Source organism: Copadichromis virginalis, linkage group LG8, assembly GCF_057382275.1.
Source record: "Copadichromis virginalis isolate Kocher_CV1m ecotype Utaka linkage group LG8, C_Virginalis_male_GT1.1, whole genome shotgun sequence".
Taxonomy (NCBI): Eukaryota; Metazoa; Chordata; class Actinopteri; order Cichliformes; family Cichlidae; genus Copadichromis; species Copadichromis virginalis.
The window spans coordinates 15072946-15092970 of record NC_140625.1 but is presented as its reverse complement, the minus strand read 5'-3'; the positions used below and the strand labels follow the sequence as shown (position 1 = coordinate 15092970).

Sequence of the window (20025 nt, the reverse complement as noted above, 5' to 3'; positions counted from 1 at the left end):
AACACCAAATGATGGGATGCTGATTTTTGGGGGGAAATCAGCGGGAAGTGGGGGAAAAGGCATCATAATCAGTTATTCTTGGACTGTGTGGGCCAATAAGATTTATATCTATATCTGATTTCTATCAATCAAATGCATAATTTTGGTTAAGAAGCTGCTCTGGGGAACTATTCCTATTATTCCCTGTATTTTTCCTTAGTTTTAATAATTATTATGATGAGAGTCTGTAAAATCTTACATTATGACTATGACTACTAAATAACTTTCAAAATTCCCATATGTTGCCATTGTGGGTTATAGTTTGTCGAAGAAACAGCTGAGTGCGTATGATGTCAGATTTCTTAAATTATGTGTGCGTGTGAAAAATGTTGTCAAGATGAGTTAAAAGAAAAAACTGTTTTGTTTTTTTTTACTTTGGGTAGCATTAAAAACACTAACACTAACTGCCTTTAAAAGCCACCTTGTTTTGGTTAAACTCTCAGCTCAGCCCCCTTAAGCCAACAAAACATTTTAAAACAAAGTGAGGAACCCCAGTATCTTTTAAGCTAACCCCCCCTGTAGTGAGTATTTTGGATGCATTAGGGAACCTTTGTAATGCTCAGTGGTTGATTTAAAAGGTCAGTTATCTGCATATTCATTAGCAGGACAGCCAAACAAAAGAATGGGATAAGGGAATTTAAAGAATTAGGTACTTAATATACAGTGATGTAAATAAACTGGGAAATGAAAGGAGTAAGAGTGGCACAGAACTCAGTTGAACACACTAAAAAAAAGGAACAAAATTAAAGTCGCTTCCTAAATAACGTTCTCCTAACTTCCTGACTTTTTCCTTTCTTAAGCTTCTCACACACCGTCACTGTCATGCCTCCTCCCCTCCTCCCTTACCTCCCTCCCTCCTGTGTCCCTCCATCCCTTTTAAAGCGTTACCATATTTGACTGCAGCTCCTGCAGCAGCACACCTCCACAAACTCCACTCTCTCTCCTGTCAAAATGCCAGACTTTGCCGACGCTGTGCCAGCACCATGCCAGGTAATCAAAGAGGACTCTGACAAATGGTGAGTTCTGACAGGAATAAAAGTTCTTTTTGAATCCGTGCTTGCATTCAAAGTCGTAAAATGAATCAGTGATCTTGATTGCTGTTTCCAATCGGTGTGACAGTGCATGAATAAAATATCCTTGTATAATGTGCTCTCGAGTGAGATTTATGAACCGTGTTTGGATTTGGGTTAATAATCTGGCCACTTTCCTGTCTTTTTATGCACAATAGCCAGCGCCCACATTAACATGTCAACCAGTTTAAGTGTCTGTGGGGAAATCTACAGACTGCACTTAGAGTTCATACTAGTTTTTAAACATAACAACATCCAAATGGGACCCATACTGTAATGTCTTGAGAAGCATAAATATATATGAGGTTTAAAATAGACTTCCACTTGTAAACCCTATTGAAGAGGACCAGTACATTCCAGCTGGCTGGTTCATGTTACGTGCATGCAAGAAGATATTTAGTCCGTGTCCACGTGCAGCAGTGATTACTGTCAGTACAGCTGCTCTCCAGATTACTCACTCATCTTCTCGTACTCCACCAAAGGCCGATAAAAGCCACGGTGGAGGCTGAGTTGAAATATATTATTATCAGACTCAACTTGAATAATCCCTTTGATGTGGACTATATTTAGAAATATTCCTATTTAGCTTCAGATGGGTTCATTTGCTTTACATGTCTTCATATTAGCACAAGTTCAAATTAAGGTCCTAAAGAGAAGAGACTGATGAGTGTGTTTTTTTAAATCTCACACTGTGTTTCAGTGTCAGAGACAAGGGGATGGAGACCTGTAAAGATCTGATGGATGCCTTCCAGGCCTGTGTAAAAACCCTGTCTGAGGGGTCATGATGCACAGTGAGATCCATTTAAATTTAAAAAAAAGTAAGTTCACAGAAATTGCTACAAACTCTTTTACACAGATTTTTCTTTTTCTTCTTCTAAGTCGGCAAAAGCTGAAGATTGTGACATAATCACAAAAGTCGGGAAAAGTCGGGAATAATCAGGCCAAAATAAAACTGTGTTCAAAAACGAATGCAGAAAAGAAAATGAAACAAAATAATACAATTTAAATAATTCAGTAGAAACTGTAGCATGTGTACTGTTGTGTGAATATACCTTTGATGGAAAACTGTTTATCTGAATATTTTGAATGACATATGTGTGTACTTGTGTATATTTTTCAATCACAGCTTTACCTCAGGTTCTTCACTTTCCCATCTTCTTAATACGCTGGAAGAAACCATCTGAAAACTGAAGAGGGGGGTGTTGCTTATGAATTTACCTCCATACTTCTACTTATTCTGTTATAATTGTTGTAATTGTTATACTCTAAGACTAATTAGCTTACTGTCGATAACAAGTTTGTATGATACCTTACAATAAACCTTTTTCAACATACATTATATTGTCTTTCTTTATGGCAGCACACTTTCTGTGTTCTTACATTATTATATGTTGGAGGCTCTCCACTGGTGGACCTGTATGTTCGACTTAATAGAATTAAGAAGAGCTTGTTAATCTCTGCTTAATCCCACTTTAGTACCTACATAGAGCAGTGTAATGTTACATCTGTAGTCTGTGTGTGGGGATCGCTGAAATGTACTAAGCTCAGAGTGGAGAAAGACCCTGGAAAAGACGTTTAATGGGGGTTCTAGAGAGAGAATTAGCACAGAGTATTTTTGCAGGTTTATGCAAAAAGCAAACATCATTCACAGACTGATATGTCTTGTCCTACGTTTTCTTCCCCCCAGGTTTGCATCTTCAAATCCCACAAAAGACTGATTTTTACAATGTATCTGCATTCAGTGTAGAGTATGTCAGGCTTGGCAGACTTCATTCAGTTTCTCCTGCAGGGCTATCGTGTAAGCCTACATATATTCATTATGTTTTTTTTATCAGAAGCAGGATGAGTATCCTCTTTCTGTCCCATTTCTGCACCGTGGTTCAGAGACAAATCCTTGTGGCTGCGTGAAAATCAACCAGCTAGACGCAGATGAAGATGGGCTTTGGGGAATTATCCACCCACACACAACATTTCAATCTGAGATTTTAGAGATTTTTCAAGGCACTTTACGTCCTACTTTATTTATTTATTTAAAATAAAGCTGTCATCTTTGAGTGATTCAGTCAAATCAGCACCCAATGCTTCTCTGCTTCCCTCCAAATTTGCAGACGAGGGCATTTGTCGTTCAGCCTTCTTTAAACGGTTCTGCTCTTTGTAAAATATTTTTTAATGTGGTTGTCAATGAAGTGGAAATTTCCCATGATCAGCACTGTTGAATCTGAGTAGAGTATTTTTATATTATTTGAAAACCGACTATAAAGGTGAAGAGAAAAAACACTAAATCTGATATAGACAAATACAAATTTGCAATGGCACAATGAAAAAAGGCAGTGATTACATTAAGCCTAGTTCTAATTGATCCAAGTGTCCCAATAAGTCATGCCAGTGTGCCAAAGAAATTATGATGATTACTTTACTATTGTGTTCATCCTATTTTGTTATGTCCTTAGTGACAACAGTCTATACATCAGCAGCAGCAATGCTTAAAACTTAAAAAATAATCAAGAAAGATACAGCCTTATCTATTTAAAAGTAACATGTACATTCAACAAATACTGTCCTAAAGTGAAATTCTGAGGGAGCACATTGCTTGTGCATTTATTTTAACCTAAAGCTTTCTAACAAAGAATAAGGCAGATACTAAAGTTAGTGTGAACACTGGATCATAGTTCATCAAACGTCTCCCACTTAACTCTGTTTGATTTGTCTGAAAAAAAATAAAATAAATAAACTTCTTAATTGTAATTGTGCAAAATTTGAGATTCCTATAAGTCATATATGAAGGTACATATAGTTTTGTTTTTACATGTTTTACAGGCATCATATGTGAGGGGCTCTACATGAGTATTTCAAAACTTTATATTGAAAAAATGAGAAGACTACCACAAATTTTGGATATAATAACAAAAATGTGCTCCTTCAAGAAAGATTCATTTGGATTTGGTACATGGTGTAATACCTGAGGTATCTCCCACTGAAGTTGGATGAAAATGTGTGTGACTAAAATCTGAAATTTACTATACTGGAAGGGACCAACAGCCCTCCTGGGGACCAAAATCCATGTCACTCAAAATGTGGTTTTAGTGTCAGGGTTACAGTTGGGTTATGGTTAGGTATAAAAGAAAGTTTCATTTAGTTGACTTGGGCATTATGTCAATGGGATGTCCCCACGAGGATAGCAAACCAGACGTGTGTGTGTGTGTGTGTGTGTGTATTATATTCGAGCTTTAATATCTCTAAACCAATCATCTGATTTTGACAGTTTTGTAGAATATTATGTGCCTAGTGCAGAGAAGCTGTAAATAAAATATCAGTCCTCTACCTGCAAAACTGTGGTTCCTGCAGGCCTTTAAATGCTGTCAGAGATTGGACATCCAATTATTTGAAGGATTCAGGGATCCATCTTTCAATGTTAGCTTGAGTTACACTCCTGACGGCCCATGTACATAGAGCCTTAGACCCAGATATTTAACATTTTATTATTCTTAAAATACAAAGAAGATCCGGCTCAAAGAGTTTTATCAGTTTTGTAGATAGTTTTTTAAAAAAATGCTAGAAAAAAGTTAAAAGACCATAATTCCTTTTTTTTAACAGAAAATATTGGAAATAAACCTTTCTGATAATAATAAAATAATAAGTTCCATTAAGAACAGTAGGTTTCCCTTGGAATTGTTTCATGCAGATCTGAGGTGGTCAGATGGACGCTTTATTTCGAACACACTGGAATAGAGATGGAATAACCCCAATATGGTTAAACAGCAACGTGTAAAAATGTCTTGCAAACTGATAATCTATTACGCATTATTATATTTTTTTTTTTGCTCAAGATTATAAAAATAACTCCTCTGTGCACAAATGAACATTCTTTTTGAATGCTACTACTACTACTAATAAGAAGAATATGATTTATATTATAATATGATATTAATTAACATCAGTGGCAATTGTAGCACACTTGTGGCACACTGAATTTCTCAAAACAGAAACAAGCTACACTGCACATGCTCATTAGGACTCTTTCTCTGCCGGTAGAAAAAATGCAGTTAGATTTCTCCTGCAGAAATTTTCCAGGTCAAAATTGATTCGGATGTAAAAAAGTAAGTTTTTTTTTTTGATCTATAGTATTTTTATTCTACTGTCTAAAGTTTAGATGACTTAAACGTACTTCAACGTTATCTTTGTGTTATCGGTTAAAAAGTAACATCAGTGGATTGTGGTAAAATAGGTATTGCTTGGTAGAATAAAAGCTTGTAATGGGTGCCATATGTCATAAATAAATGTGAGTCGTTGGGCTTAAATTGTAAGAAATACATTTTTCTTTCAGTAAAGAAAAAAATTCAGTAAAATCTTTGTGTAAATTTTAAAAATTGTGTACATTTTATTTGTAAGATAATTTCTGTACCATTTCTGTTTTTCTTCTGTAGAAACAGAAAGCTCAATAGTAGATAGAAAAAACACTTTACTGTCACTGAAATATTCATCTACTATGTAATTGCTTTGGTGTAGTATGTTCATGTGAGAGGTGTTTAACATTAGGAAAAGCAGTAAAACGTGTTATAATGCAGTTAAACGTCCAAAATCTGGGCCCTTTACATTTTTCAAACGTTTCCAGTGAATCTTACTGGAGTCTCTCCCAGGCTGATTCTGGCCCCTGAGCCTTATGTTTCATACCACTGATCTACGTGACTACTAAATTCATTCTGTTTGACATGCAGTTACTATGATTTTTTTTTTCCAGTGTTGATTAAAATATTTTAAACATGCCTTTGTAGTCACTAACTAAAAGTAGTCATATATTGACATGGTTTGTTTTATAATGGTTACTGTCTATCTTTCTTTAAAAAAAATCAGTGCAACGAAACAGACACAGAATGATTGTTAAATGTTAGTATGTTTTGATTAAATTATCGACGCAACACTAAGTTGTGCACTTCAAATTTGACAGCTCATAGGAATAAATGATCAAATAAAACAGGACTCTCTAGATATCCCCTAACGAATTGCGTCTGTATCCGCTCCCTGCGTCCATGTATGAATAAAAAGAATAATAATGATAATGATAAATGTCGATGACAAAAACAGTGAAGGAGGTGTCCGCTGCAACTCCCGGGAGCCCACTGCGTGGCCTGTGCTGATGTGAATGCAGAGATAGGCGTATTTTGAGGAAGATGATCGGGAGGAGGAGGGCGGGGGAGGAGAGGAGACGAGAGGAGAGAGGATGGAGAGGGAGTGAGACCCGGATGCTGATGCGAGTGAGGCGAAGGAAGGAAGAGGGGAGAGAAAATATCGATTTACGGCAAGAAAACCGAAGGGAGTGTAATAGAAGGGGCCTTTACCCTGCGTGAACTGTCATCAGGAGCGAGGAGGGGGATACGGCAGCTGGTTATAGCGCACCCATATCCGCGGATATCAGTGTGCGTGTGTGTGTGTGTGTTTTGCACCTGTATACCCGGCGGTGAGGGGAGGAGGACACGCCAAAGGAGAGAAGAGAAGATGCTGTGATCCGCTACTTGCAGGGATGTAGAGAGGGAGAGACGGGAGAGTCAGGGAGGGGGAGGACGGCGCTACGTTAAAAAAAGATGCTTGTTTTGCGGGGAATACGCGTTTCACCTCGAAGTATTGTGAGAATGCGGCGGCCGTGTAATAAATCGTACCGTTTGGCGAAGCCCAGAAACTTCAGGCGGTGTCGGTTTTTTTGACAGGCGGCGCGAGCGAGACGGCCGTTCGTCAAGGCGTTGAAGCTAAAGCTAGCCTCGCTGCTGTGTGGGAGAGCGGCGGCGAGGCTAAAATAGCATGTTGTTGGACCTGTGAAACAGGCCTGGCAGTGAGGGGAAAACAGTGATTTCATTTTCAGTGCAAGCATACACTTGACGTATTGGACGTTTTGTCCGTTTACTTAACTAAAAATAATATTAAGCGTAGGAAAAATACATGAATATTTTAAGGCAGACGTGAAAACCTGCTCGTTTTAAGGCTATATAAGGGTAACGTTTCTCATTAACAGTCATATATCGTTAACGTCATACGTATAACAAGGTGTGAGTTATAGAAATAAGCTAATGTACATAAGTAAGACTCGTTAGTTTGCCTACTTTAGAGTAGTGGTTGGTATTTAACACAGAAAACACCCTAAAAACTTAATGCCATGTCAGTTCCCCCCGCTTTATTCTACATATAGCAAGATGTTTTGTAAAAAAAATAATAATTAAAAAAATAAACATTATGTTTACCGTGTTGTCTCGGTTTAGATGAAAAACGTCCACCCAGGTGTTGTAAATCAGCAGCAGTTTTCACTTCTATGGTTTTTTGTTTTTTTCACGTTCATGAAGTGACTTCAAAGAAAGTCCGTGTTACCGCTGACATAAAAAGACAGTCGTTCTAATTTGAGCATCGTCTTGTCTCCCACAGTAACTTCTGTGTAAGCTGTACAATATCACAGTAATTGCAATAACTACAGTGCAGTAAGTAGTAATAATTGTGTGTTAGCCTCCAGTTAAGAGCAGTATGAGTAAGGAACTGTCTCTAAGTCAGTCAGCTCAATATGTTGGGCCCTATCGACTGGAAAAGACTCTGGGGAAGGGACAGACAGGTGAGTATTGCCGAGTTGTTTCTGAAATTAAAACTAGTGTTTTGTGTAGTGTTTAAACTGTGCGCTTTTATTCTACCCCCACCCGCCACCCTTCTTGTGTTTTATAATGATCTCTCTCATCCAATCTACAGGACTTGTCAAACTGGGGATCCACTGTATTACGGGTCAGAAGGTAGCCATCAAAATAGTCAACAGAGAGAAGCTGTCTGAGTCAGTCCTGATGAAGGTACAGTCTGACGCTGTTGAAGGCGTTGCTCACAGTGACGTTAATGATGACACTTATATGTATATGCATATACATATATATGTATATATATATATATATATATAGCATTGTGTTTTAAGATGTTGACAAAATGTCCCATATTCACTATACTTATCGTCTGTATGAGTTAACAGTTAACCTCCGTTCAGATGTGTGAAAAACAACTCGCTCATGAGCCTCGCTTCAAAATCTTTCTCTCTCTATGCTTTCCCTTCTTTCTAACCAGGTTGAAAGGGAGATTGCCATTCTGAAACTGATTGAGCATCCGCATGTATTGAAGCTGCATGATGTTTACGAGAATAACAAATATCTGTGAGTTCCCTCTGCATTCAGAAAAAGCCTTTCTCTTTGGCTCAATGCAGTCTGCATGCTTTCTAGCTGCATACTAATCTTTGGAGTGGGATGAGTATAAATATTTCAAGAAAAGCTGTAATAATCTGCTGTCGTTACTGTAAGTCTCACTTTTCCTTCATCCCCTACTTTTATTCTCAAAAGTCTGTCTTAATGAGGAGTATGTCTCAAATCTATTAATACCCTTACAAAACAACTGTTGGAGTAGACAGATGGGTTGTCCGAAAGTGAGTACAGCCTGAATATTGTAGTCCTAGTATCCAACATCATAAGCTTATTATATCAAACCATGGGAAGTGTCTAAGTTTAAATAGTTTTTTCTTAGCATCTTGTCTGCTTTTCACTACTTGCACCACTTTTCCACCAATGTGGTGCCAAACTAAGAACCTGTTTCCCACATTTTCACCAAAAGTGCAAACACTGATATCCTTTTCTGCGGGATGGGCCTTTAATTCTCTTCCTGTAGAAACTACATCAAACTTTTGCAGTGTTCGGTTTGGTCAAAAAAGTCGGTTGGTCCTCTAAAAGCACCAGGGCAGAACTGGCTCTGCGCTTGGTCCGGCACCACATCAGTGGAAAAGCGTTATCAGAATCATAAGTTCAAATCACACTGTTGTCCCTGTTTGTGGACAGGTACCTGGTGTTAGAGCATGTGTCAGGAGGAGAGCTTTTTGACTACCTGGTAAAGAAGGGCCGGCTAACTCCAAAAGAGGCCAGGAAGTTCTTCAGGCAGATCATCTCTGCTTTGGATTTCTGCCACAGTCATTCCATCTGGTTGGTTTTTTGCACCGAGCTGTAATAACCGTGTTTGAGTCAAGTTCATATGTAGGATGTTGATTTAAGACTCATCTACTGACTTACAAAGCTATTTTGAGCGTTTCTTTTTAAACAATACAACAGCTGTTGTCTGATGTACTAAATGAGTGAAACACATTATGATTGTGCAAACACATTTTCAGAGTCATGCAGTTGTATTTGATTTAAAGCATCATGTTGACAACAACTCTAACAGTATTGGTTGTATGTGTGCAGTCACAGAGACCTGAAACCTGAGAACTTGCTCCTGGATGAAAAGAACAACATTCGTATTGCTGACTTTGGCATGGCCTCCCTGCAGGTGGGAGACAGTCTGTTAGAAACCAGCTGTGGGTGAGTATCAACTCTGTGTGTGAGCTTCATGAATGATGATGTACATACATAAACAGGGTTATATAATTCAACAACTTGCAGTATGACTCTGTACATTTTAAAGGCTCCACGTCAGCAGAAAAATACAGCGTCTACAACACAGATCTATGACTTCTTTTATACAGTGCTCATTTTACTTTCACTAATATTAATGGCAAACCTTTTCTGATTTTAGATCACCACATTACGCTTGCCCTGAGGTTATACGGGTAAGTATCCAGCTCTTATTCTCTGTATTCTCAAATGTTCTTGTTTGAAATGTAAATAAAAAAAATTTTTTGTAGAGAGATAAATCGCTCCAAAGGTACATGATCTAAACCAGGGATGTCAAACCCATTTTACACTGTGGGACATGTACAGTCCACTTTGATCTTAAGTGTGTTTGATCAGTTAAACTCTGCTTTCTGAGAGTGTAAAGAAGTTAAATCACACATTTAATCTCAGAGATATTTTGATATTTAAAAACGAAGTGCAATTTCAACAATACAGTTTTTCTGCATGCTAAAGAAATGCTGTGTTGGGCTTAAATTGTAAGAAGTAAATATATAAAATTACAGAAAGAGTTCTGTTAGTTTATTACTCAGTCTGTGATTATGAACATTTTTGTTATTTGACAGAGCATCCTGTTTTTTTTGAAATGGTGAACCCTATGTAAAAATTGTACATTTCTATAGTAGACAGTGAAAAAACAGGAATTTTCTGTCATTTAATTGTTTATCTTTTACTTATTTACTTTGGTGTAGTATGAATGGTTTTTCAAAAAGCTGTTAAAAGTTTGAAAATACAATAAAAAGTCAAATTTATGCCCCCACATTTTCCATAGCTCTCCAGTGGGCCTGATTGGCGTCTTTGGCTGGCCAATTCTGGCGGCCGAGCCTTATGTTTGACACCCCTGATGAAAACTAACCAGTAACATGACACTTTTAATGTTAAGTTCAGTCTGTCTCGTGAGTTGTTTTTCTGAACGTTCACACCTTTTAGCATGAGTAAATCTTTAGGACACTCAGCATTTAAAAGATTATCCAGTGTTGTCGATTCAAATCTGGCTTCATGGTATTTTTAGACTGAGTTTGACTAAATGGATTTTAGTGTTCCTTTCAGTGTTTTTCATCCTGAAATCAGCCTAAATCATCCTGTGACGGGTGCCAAGTTTTGTGAATCACTTTTGTATTGAAATGGCCGGCGATGAATAAAATCATAAGTGTTTGTGTGTTTGCAGGGGGAGAAGTATGATGGGCGGAGAGCAGATGTGTGGAGCTGTGGGGTCATTCTGTTTGCCCTACTGGTGGTAAGTCTTTTACTTGTGTTTTCACAGTGCACTTTGGTCTTTTTTAAAATCCCTTATCTAATGTTTTTTGCTGTTTTTTCTTACATCCCACGCTTGCCAGTGTTTTTTTTTTTTTAATGCAATCTGTTTTTTTGTTCCTTTCTTGTTTTTGTCTCTCTCTCTCTCTCTCTGCCCTACAGGGGGCCCTTCCTTTTGACCACGACAATTTACGCCAGCTCCTGGAAAAGGTAAAGAGCGGGGTGTTCCACATGCCTCACTTCATCCCCCCGGACTGTCAGTCCCTGCTGAAGGGAATGATTGAGGTCAACCCTGAAAAGAGGCTCACGGTATGAGACTGCTCACATTAGTCCAGACCTCAGATGCAGCATGCATTTACACCTGTTTTCAGTCACCCGCCTTAAACTGGGATTGCCTCTCCTTCTGTAAGATAAAATATATGTTTAATGGGACTCTTGCTTTTGGTACAAATAATTTTTGTCTCGATTCACTTTTAGATGATCCTTCTTGCCTTTCCTATTATCCTTTTTTGCTGGATCTGCACTCTAGCTGATATTTATGTGTGGCACAGTTGCATTTTGTATGTGTTTTATTGGCGCATTCATTGCAATACTGTACAGTCAGGAAGATGCATCGTAGTGGCAGCTGTTAAAGCATGTTTTGGGGACTTAACTGAGTCATCTAGAACTTGCTCAGTAATATTTCTAACACACACACACACACAAGTGATTTTCTGATTAAACTTTCAAAAGCAAACATTGCAGAGTTGAAAATGTTTTTTATGATCCAGTTTAATGGGTAATATTCTGCAATCGTGAGATTTGTGGATGTATAAAAAAAAAAAAAAAAAGTGATGTGAACTGTTTACACAGCACAGCTCTGTGGCCATCTGGCTGTTAACAGACTGTAGACACTAATGGCCCCATCTGCCCTGTCACCCCTTATAGCTAGAGGCCATCCAGAAACATTCCTGGTATCTGTGAGTATACATTCGTTTTCTCATACGTGACTGCTGAAGTGATCGTATTTAATCATCTACAGTACATCTGTGTCATTCCTATGTGCTTCATTTTGTTTGACTCCTACTAGGGGTGGTCGTAACGAGCCGTGTCCTGAGCAGCCTCCTCCAAGGCGGGTTTGTGTGAGGCGAATCTTGTCCCTGACTGAGCTGGACCCAGATGTGCTGGACAGCATGCACTCGCTCGGTTGTTTCCGAGACAGAGTCAAGCTCACACGTGACTTGCAGTGTGAGGAGTAAGTCATTTCTTTCAGCTTCCAAACACGTTTGTGGTTTCTAGCGTCAGCTTGAAATGGCTGGAAAAATCAGAACATTTGTGGCATATAATATGCAATGCAGTCACAAGCATGTAATATTTCTTTCAGTGTATATTTTGCTTTTGCTGTTGCGTATTTTTTGTTGTTGTATTTTTTTCTCCTTTTAACACTCAGCCAGCATATTTGACGTTATGCAACCGATTAATATTGGCCACAAACATCCTATCTTGTCTTATTTGCCTATATAGTGTTGAGTTAGAGGAAGGAGTATGTGGCTTATTTTTAGCTCTTTTCCCATTGGTGTGATCAGTTAAATAAACTGATTGTGTCATGAAATCCATGTCTGCGTGACCGTGTGAACAGCCTACTAAAAGCTAATCGCGTGGCTGTGTGGCATCCATACAGATTTCCTTTTTAAATAAATATTATGACATTTTAGCATCTCATTCAATCTGTATTTTTCTCCCACCCCCCAACAGAGAAAACCAGGAGAAAATGATCTATTACCTTCTGCTAGACAGGAAAGAGCGGTACCCCAGCTATGAGGATGAGGACTTACCTCCGCGCAATGATGTAGGTCAGTCTTTAGGGGGCAGGAGGGATCCACTCAAGAGAGGACGCTACAGTTATCGGTCTGAGACACATTTTACCGACTTTTTCAAGAGCGGTGTTCCTGTATGCTCAGTTCTCCTTCCAGTGAATTAGGGATTACTTGAGGTTATGATTTAAACACTATTAAGTTATAATTTTATTACTTGATGTACTGACTGCACTGACTAGCATTAGCATTAGAGATAAAATATACAGCAGTATGGCCCTTAATGTCCTTGTGTTGGAGTTTTAGTGTGTTTACCTGTTTCTTTAATACTATAAGTTGTCGCTGGCTTTTACCATGATTATACCAGCCTTTGCAGGACATCTGTAAGCTTTGTCTATGAGATAAAACTGGAAGGGACAGCAATTCTGTAAATGCAAATGAAGCTAAGTTTATCACAGTCACAGATGGCGCAGTGAGCAAAAGGCCTGTGAAAGAATTTTTCAGAAGAAATTCCTGAAGTGCGAAACACAGCACAAAGCTTAAAATTAAAACAAAATTTGTAACGAGTTTATGGTGGCGTTTCTCAGCAGACCCTCCTCGAAAGCGCGTCGACTCCCCTATGCTGACGCGCCACGGCCGTTGCCGTCCCGAAAGGAAGAGCCTGGAGGTCCTGAGTGTCACCGAACAAGGGTCTCCTACACCACCTCGCAGGGCCCTGGACACAGCTGCACACAGCCAGAGGTATAGCATGTTTTTCTTACACATATATAGTACATACACTCTGTATTCTGCAGAATTAGAGCGCAAGAATTCATTATCATACAGTTTTTGTTTTGGGGTTTTTTTTCTTGGGGGGGGGGGTTTAACAGCCTATTAATCTTTGGGTCTCTTTGTCAGGTCTCGCTCAGTCAGTGGAGCGTCAACCGGTCTCTCCTCCAGCCCTCTCAGTAGTCCCAGGGTAAGGTTCTGTAAACCAACTTGTTCATACTTTTACTACATTATCTTTGAACACTATACCTGGATCCATAATAAAATGCTAATTTCTGGTAGTCTGCATTTATATTATTTAACTCCTGTCAATAATATAGCTTTAAGTCCAGTCTCATATTTGTGTCCTGCAGTTCAGACAGCTGTCAGTGTCAGCAGGGTACTGTGTACATTTTAGCCTCATTGGGCAATAACAGCTCTGTAAACCAACAGTGGAAATGACTTCAGAGATAATGTTGACAGACTAGGTAGTAATTTAGTTTACCTCAATTCAGTATTACTCCTTTGCCAACTATTGATTCAGTATGTAACAATGCGGTTTTTTTGCTGATGTCAGTCTCTACATGAAGCTGCTTTAAAAAAAACAAATATTCACTCCTCGCAACTCCCTAAAATATCTTCTCAGTCATTTTTACACATCATCACAACACAGGTCCCTTAAATGAATTGTCTCACCCAACAGGAGGCTTGCATTTGTTTTCTGTCTTCATGTCACTTTTCTTCCTCCTCATGCATGAGCTAGTTTTATATATGATAATTTGAACAATTTGACAGCTTAATTAGATGCTTTATTGGATAATTAATGGTTTGATTGTGCTTGAAAGTGTATAAAAACAGTCCCTAAAGGGTAAAAAAAAAAACCTTAATTGGCAGCAATTACTCTATAGTAACACCTTCACAGCCACTGTCCTGTGTCACTGCATTCTTAACCCTGCCACAACTGTCACGAAACCCTCACTTTCAATAGATTTAAAGGGCGCGTACTAAAGACTGAAATGCACTAAATGAAAGACTTTATGATCGGCACTGAGAACTGCATTCGGCACTTTCACTCCTCACAAGATGCACTCTTCTGTCATTAAGCATGATATTCATTTCCATCCTTTCTCCATTTTCCATCCCTTCTCTTTCTTGTTTTCCATGTCTCCCACCCCCTCACCCTGACAAACCCCCACCCCCCAGTCCTATCAGAGCCCCGTCTTCACTTTCAGCCAATCAGATGTCACCTCTGCCACCGCTTCCCCACTCACAAAGGAGTCCAAACAGGGAAGCACCACCACTCCTCGCTCAGCACGGGCTCATGACAAGCCCAAAGCTCCCCCAAACCCAAAGACCCAGACCTTGCCCACCAAGGGACCCGCCAACCGACCCCACCTACAGCCCATCAAATCCTTGCCTCTGCAAAATCCATCCTCCCGCTCGCCCTCCCCTTCCCCACTCCTGTCACCCATCCCCCGTTTCTTCTTCCCTTCCTCTTCTGTCCTAAAGTCAGTGACTAAGAGCTTCTACCCAAACTCTGCCCACTCTGTGCCGCAGGTCACTCCCCAGGGCTCTCCGTTGCCCACACCCTTGGGCACCCCTGTTCACCACCCTCACCACCCCTCCTCCACCCCGCCCTCCTCTTCCTCGTCCTCATCCTCCTCGCGGGCGGAGGGAGGGGGAGGGGTGGGCTCACTGTCGCTGACCCCACCCTCCAGTCCAGGAGGGGGGAGCGGCATGGCAGCCAGCAGCTCTGCCCATTGGAGGACTCGCCTCAATTCTTTCAAGAACAACCTCCTGGGCTCACCAAGATTCCATCGGCGTAAATTGCAAGGTCAGTCCTGCATGTTTGCTCTCATATTTTGTGGGAGTTATGCTTTTAGTGTGTAGGATTATAGCTTCAGAAGATTTCATTACTTCTAATACACTGGTTTCCTTTTTCAGCTTTCATCTCTGTAATCGCTGAGGATTATCTATAAGTTTTTCCTTTTGCTCTATTCTGTCAAATGTCGATTGCGGAATTTTTGTGTGTGCTTCATCTCTCTCACAGTTCCTACATCAGAGGATATGTCCAGCCTAACGCCAGAATCCAGCCCTGAGTGAGTCCCAGCTCCTGGAGATAAATATTTGTTGAGGTGTCGTATTTTCACGGTATAAAGCCGTTTGTTTACGCTGTCTGTGTCTCCTCATGCTGTGTATTTCTTTTGTCTGGCTACCAGGCTAGCTAAGAAATCGTGGTTTGGGAATTTCATCGGCTTGGAGAAAGAGGAGCAGATCTTCGTGGTGATCAGAGACAAACCGCTGAGCTCTGTTAAAGCTGACATTGTCCACGCCTTCCTGTCTGTGAGTGTCTGACTTGGACTGTCCTTCACTGCTCTCGCGATCAAAGCATGGCTCTGGCTGGATCTGACTTGTGCTCTCATACTGTACACACTCCATTTCTCTCATTATTTCAGTTTTCTCTTTATTTAATCTTTATTTGATCTTGCTCACTCGTGGCATGTAGATGGATCACTTTGCTTTCACCAATGGCTCACTCTTTCTCTCTCCTCTCCTCACCCTCACCCTTTGTCTCCCTATACTCACGTCGGTCCCCATACCTCTCCCGCCTCGTAAGTCTGTCGGTCTCTCTGCTTCTTCTCTGTCGCCCCACCACACAGATCCCATCCCTCAGTCACAGCGTCCTCTCACAGACCAGCTTCCGAGCCGAATACAAATCCTCCGGCGGTCCCTCCGTCTTCCAGAAGCCCGTCAAGTTCCAGGTGGACATTGCCTTTTCCGAGGGCGAGAGGGAGCGGGACAGGGAGAGAAACGAGAGGGAGGGCAGGAGGGAGACAGGAATTTACAGCGTGACATTCACCCTCATATCAGGCAAGTAAAGCAGATGCTAAAATTAGCTAATGGTGGAATGAAATGTTAAACATTTTGACAAAACTGTGTCGCTCCCTGAAAAAATCTCAATTTTTGCAAATCTGCTCAACAGCTTTCTGCTTTGGAAAGTTATATGAACAAATCAATAATACTCTTGTCAGCAAGTAAAGCTATAGCAAGATGAGGTTTAATAAGTAAAGGGGTTTAAGAGGGTTAATAAGTAAACCTTATAGTAAAATACTCAACATTTCCTGAAATATTTATGTTTTTGAGCAGTATTTTTAAGTTGAAACTGGGTTCAACTTGGTTTGTTTTTACCAAATTGAGGGTTTTTCTCTGAAAATAACTTTGGATGTATAAAAAAAATCAGGTGACGTTAAGATCATATTATTTTGGAACAGTACCTACCCTAAGTTAAATGTGTGTGACTCCTCTTCAGGTCCGAGTCGCAGGTTCAGACGGGTGGTGGAAACGATTCAAGCGCAGCTTCTCAGCTCCCATGATCACCCACTGGTGTCAGCCCTATCTGGTAAGATTGCTTAACCACACAATACTTTTCCACACACTGCTGTAGAAATTCACCCTGTTTAAATTTTAGTCTTTGAGCTGATTTCTAGATCTATATTTGTTCTTGGAGCTGACTATAATAATTGACATGATTCACAGTTCCTAGACTATAGTGAGCGAAGCATAGGGTGGAAGATTAGCTGCCACCTTAATCACCTTAATTCACACCTGCATTTCTGCCACTGACCCGTGAAGCCTGTGGATTGTAAACATTCAGAGTGACTTTCCCGTTCTCTTCTCTTGATCCCTTCCCAGATGAGAAGAACAGTCGGCCCCACGGGACCCCCACCCGCCAAAACTCGAGGCGCTCCGAGGGTGGGGGCGACAGGTGCGAGTGGGGTGACCGAGCAGATGGCGGAGGCATAGGAGGCAGCGGGGGAGTTCTGCAGCGCAGAGGCTCCGCCAAAGAGAGAACCCGACTGCTGTCCTCCAACGGAACCCAATCCCAACCGTAGGATAGAAAGTTAGACTGCGCAGCAGGATGCCTGAACTACACCAGAAAGAAGACAGTGTAATTTCATCTCCAAGTATCCCTGCAAGCCATGAGCTACTCCTATTCTTCCTTGTCTAAGTTACTGAAGGTGCTTGACCACAGAGCAAGGATTGAGCCTTTTTCCTCCCCATCATGCACATTTTTTCCAACTCGAGATTCTACCGATCTTATGATTACCAGGATTCCTACCCTTAAATGAGAAACAAGTGTTAACAAACCGCCCTTTAATGAAAAAAAATAATAACAATACGTGAATGAGCAGTTTGGTATATATCATAGGTACAGCTTCACAGATCAAACTAGGAATTTTGAAGTGCTAATGTGCATGCCAGTTAGCGAATCAGCCTGTTCAAGGATGCTGATATGATCAGATAGGCTAGTCTACCATATCATCGTATTACAGTATCCAACACCAAAAAAAAGGAAAAAAATAAATAATAGTCTTGTGATGGTTCTCGAGATTACTCCTAAAATGAATCAGTGCGCTCATATCACTATCAAGCAACATCTAAACCCGCCCACTAAAAAGAAATATGAATGCATCTCAGCAGAAGAATCCTAAAGAGTTAGCACCCTGCTGCCGCCCCAGTGAGTGGCGATGAGCTCAGTGAAGGTCCTGTTTTTCTCCAGCAGTGTCTCCTCCTAAGGTAAAGAAAACCAACAAAGTAAGCTAAGTAAGTGAATGTGAACAAAAAAAGATATTTTTTTATTTAGTTTTTATTTATGTTTACACATTTCTTTTAAGGATGTCAGTAGCACAGTGATCACAGTAAAGACAGCAACTGAGACACTCCACACAGTGTTTGACAGTGGAAGCTGCTTTTCCGACAGGCATTCATTCAGAGTTAAGTGTTTCGATTCTTTTATATTTGCTTTTTACTCAGAGACAATATGAAACAATGCTTCTAAGATTTTTGCATTGGACCCTCGTTGCTCTGAAGAAAAGTGTTTGAACAGAAATATGAACAGTAATATATGAAAGCTTTGTTTTGTCGTCACTATCCGTGATTAGCTTCATGAACCTCATCACAGCTGTTTGCGCCCAGATTGAATGAGAAGAGCATCACCGGCCTGTGGATCAAACAGAAACCGCCTTTCTCGTCAAGCTTTGTCTCCTGTTGCCATAGTATTCATATACTGACTCATGTCAAAATAAAGCAAACAAACAAACAAAAAAAGAAGATACACAGTAAGGAAATTCATCAATGGGACGCATTCATGATGCTGGACTTTAAAAAAGGTGTCAGCTTCTTGTTGAACAGGACTTCCTAACCCCACGCTCGTTATTTCAGTGTTCACCGACAAGCCAAGTATCCATCGCCGCACCCTTGCTCATCACTAAGAGTCGCCATTCTGCAAGCAGACGTAGCAACTCAAGGCAGTCACATATATTACTCCAGTACTCTATCAGACTAGTCGATGTTCATCACAGTCTTCCATACAGTGCAATATGCAACAAGAGTGCAGAAGGATTTCAGAGAGACACACAGTGCTACACTTTATTATTTTAATGTCATTTTTTCTAATCTGTCGATTTTTCTGTCTGTTGTTTATTTATTCATTTATGGGGGGGGTTTGTCATGTATTTGTTTTATAAACTAGATTTCATGCCAACAAAATGTGTCAATAACAAACCCAAGAAACCCGTTCCTGTTCCTGTTATTTACTCTTTTTTTCCGATAGCAGCAGTTGCTCTCATCTCACGTCCCCACTGAGCTTTTGTCTGTATCTTGCGTTTCTGTGACTCACACTGATCTCTGGTAACTGGTATCTGTGTGCGAGACGGGTGGGTGGCGACTGAATGAGAGTGGGCTGAGCACTTTGCAGCGGATGCGTTTTGAGGTAGTTACGTGTGGATTTTCCCGACTGACCCAGTGATTTTGAACTAACCAACACAGCCAAACCCTAACAGGCCTATGTTTTCTCTGTCACAAACACACATGAGCACATCAAATACTTGCTTGTTGGCTTTATCTCCTGTGTTAATGCCTTGTCCGTTTGACCTGTCTGTCCCGCTTCCTCACCTCTGTTTTGTTCCCATTGTCACAAGAAGAGAAACTGTATGGAGTTGTTTGCCTCACAGTCCTAAACACACTGATTGCTCACCTCATCTTTCACGTCACCTTCATTTTTCATTGACCCAACTCTGGCTAAGATTGTAAACTATTCTCCATCCATAAGGGTCAGTAGAATAAGGTGTTTAAAAAAAGAAATGTCTGTATCATAATTTAAATATAAAAAGTGCACTATTATAACTATTGCCTGTGATTAAAAAGAACAATTATGATTGAATTGATGGTCAAAATAAAGAGAGATCCACCTTATTGTTATGGTTACAGTAATAAACCCTAAATTCATATGTGTGTCTGTTTAGTTCCTGTGTAAAAAAAGAAAAGAAAAAGTGGCTTACTTTTAGGAAGCTTTTCCTTTCTTCATGACAGTTTGTCGTGACACACTGTCACACAAACGGGAAGTATAATGTCTTATACAGTAATTATAGAATAATATTAAAGATTCTTGTAACCTTCTGAAGTTAGAATACTCAAGGCAAGTTTGATGGAGTTTATAATCACATTTTTTTTTCAATTTAAGCAAACCTTCAGAAAAATCTGGTCAACTTGAATCAAGATTTTTCAGAAATATGTGTAAGAGACCTTAATTGCTTTGCTAAAATATAAAACAGAGAAAAACAAAACCTCTGTTTTATTCTCTTGTAGAAACAAGGAAAGCTGTGCCACGTGATCCAA

The 20025-nt window shown here is 40.0% G+C and overlaps 1 protein-coding gene and 1 long non-coding RNA gene across 9 annotated transcripts; both read left to right on the top strand.

Moving 5' to 3' along the window:
* The first annotated feature begins 909 nt into the window (after positions 1-909).
* LOC146702998 (uncharacterized) lies at positions 910-2443 on the top strand. Its single transcript, XR_014921937.1, has 3 exons — positions 910-1055; positions 1810-1927; positions 2236-2443. It is a non-coding gene; the product is annotated as an uncharacterized LOC146702998 (long non-coding RNA).
* Positions 2444-6312: 3869 nt separating this feature from the next.
* brsk1a (BR serine/threonine kinase 1a) lies at positions 6313-19637 on the top strand. 8 transcript variants are annotated; one of them, XM_085466088.1, is made up of 20 exons: positions 6313-6849; positions 6892-7698; positions 7830-7924; positions 8190-8275; positions 8948-9088; positions 9347-9463; positions 9678-9711; positions 10722-10790; positions 10970-11116; positions 11735-11766; positions 11877-12041; positions 12542-12639; positions 13188-13341; positions 13498-13558; positions 14551-15181; positions 15398-15446; positions 15567-15690; positions 16008-16218; positions 16658-16747; positions 17029-19637. In XM_085466088.1, the coding sequence occupies exons 2-20, from the start codon at positions 7614-7616 to the stop codon at positions 17238-17240; spliced, it is 2601 nt and encodes an 866-aa protein (XP_085322214.1). In that variant the 5' UTR covers positions 6313-6849; positions 6892-7613; the 3' UTR covers positions 17241-19637. The 8 variants fall into 8 exon arrangements, with proteins under 8 accessions (XP_085322214.1, XP_085322221.1, XP_085322222.1 ...); XM_085466095.1 differs by having other exon boundaries at positions 6313-7698; positions 13191-13341; positions 14905-15181; XM_085466096.1 differs by having other exon boundaries at positions 6313-7698; positions 13191-13341; positions 17041-19637.
* The last annotated feature ends 388 nt before the right edge of the window (positions 19638-20025 follow it).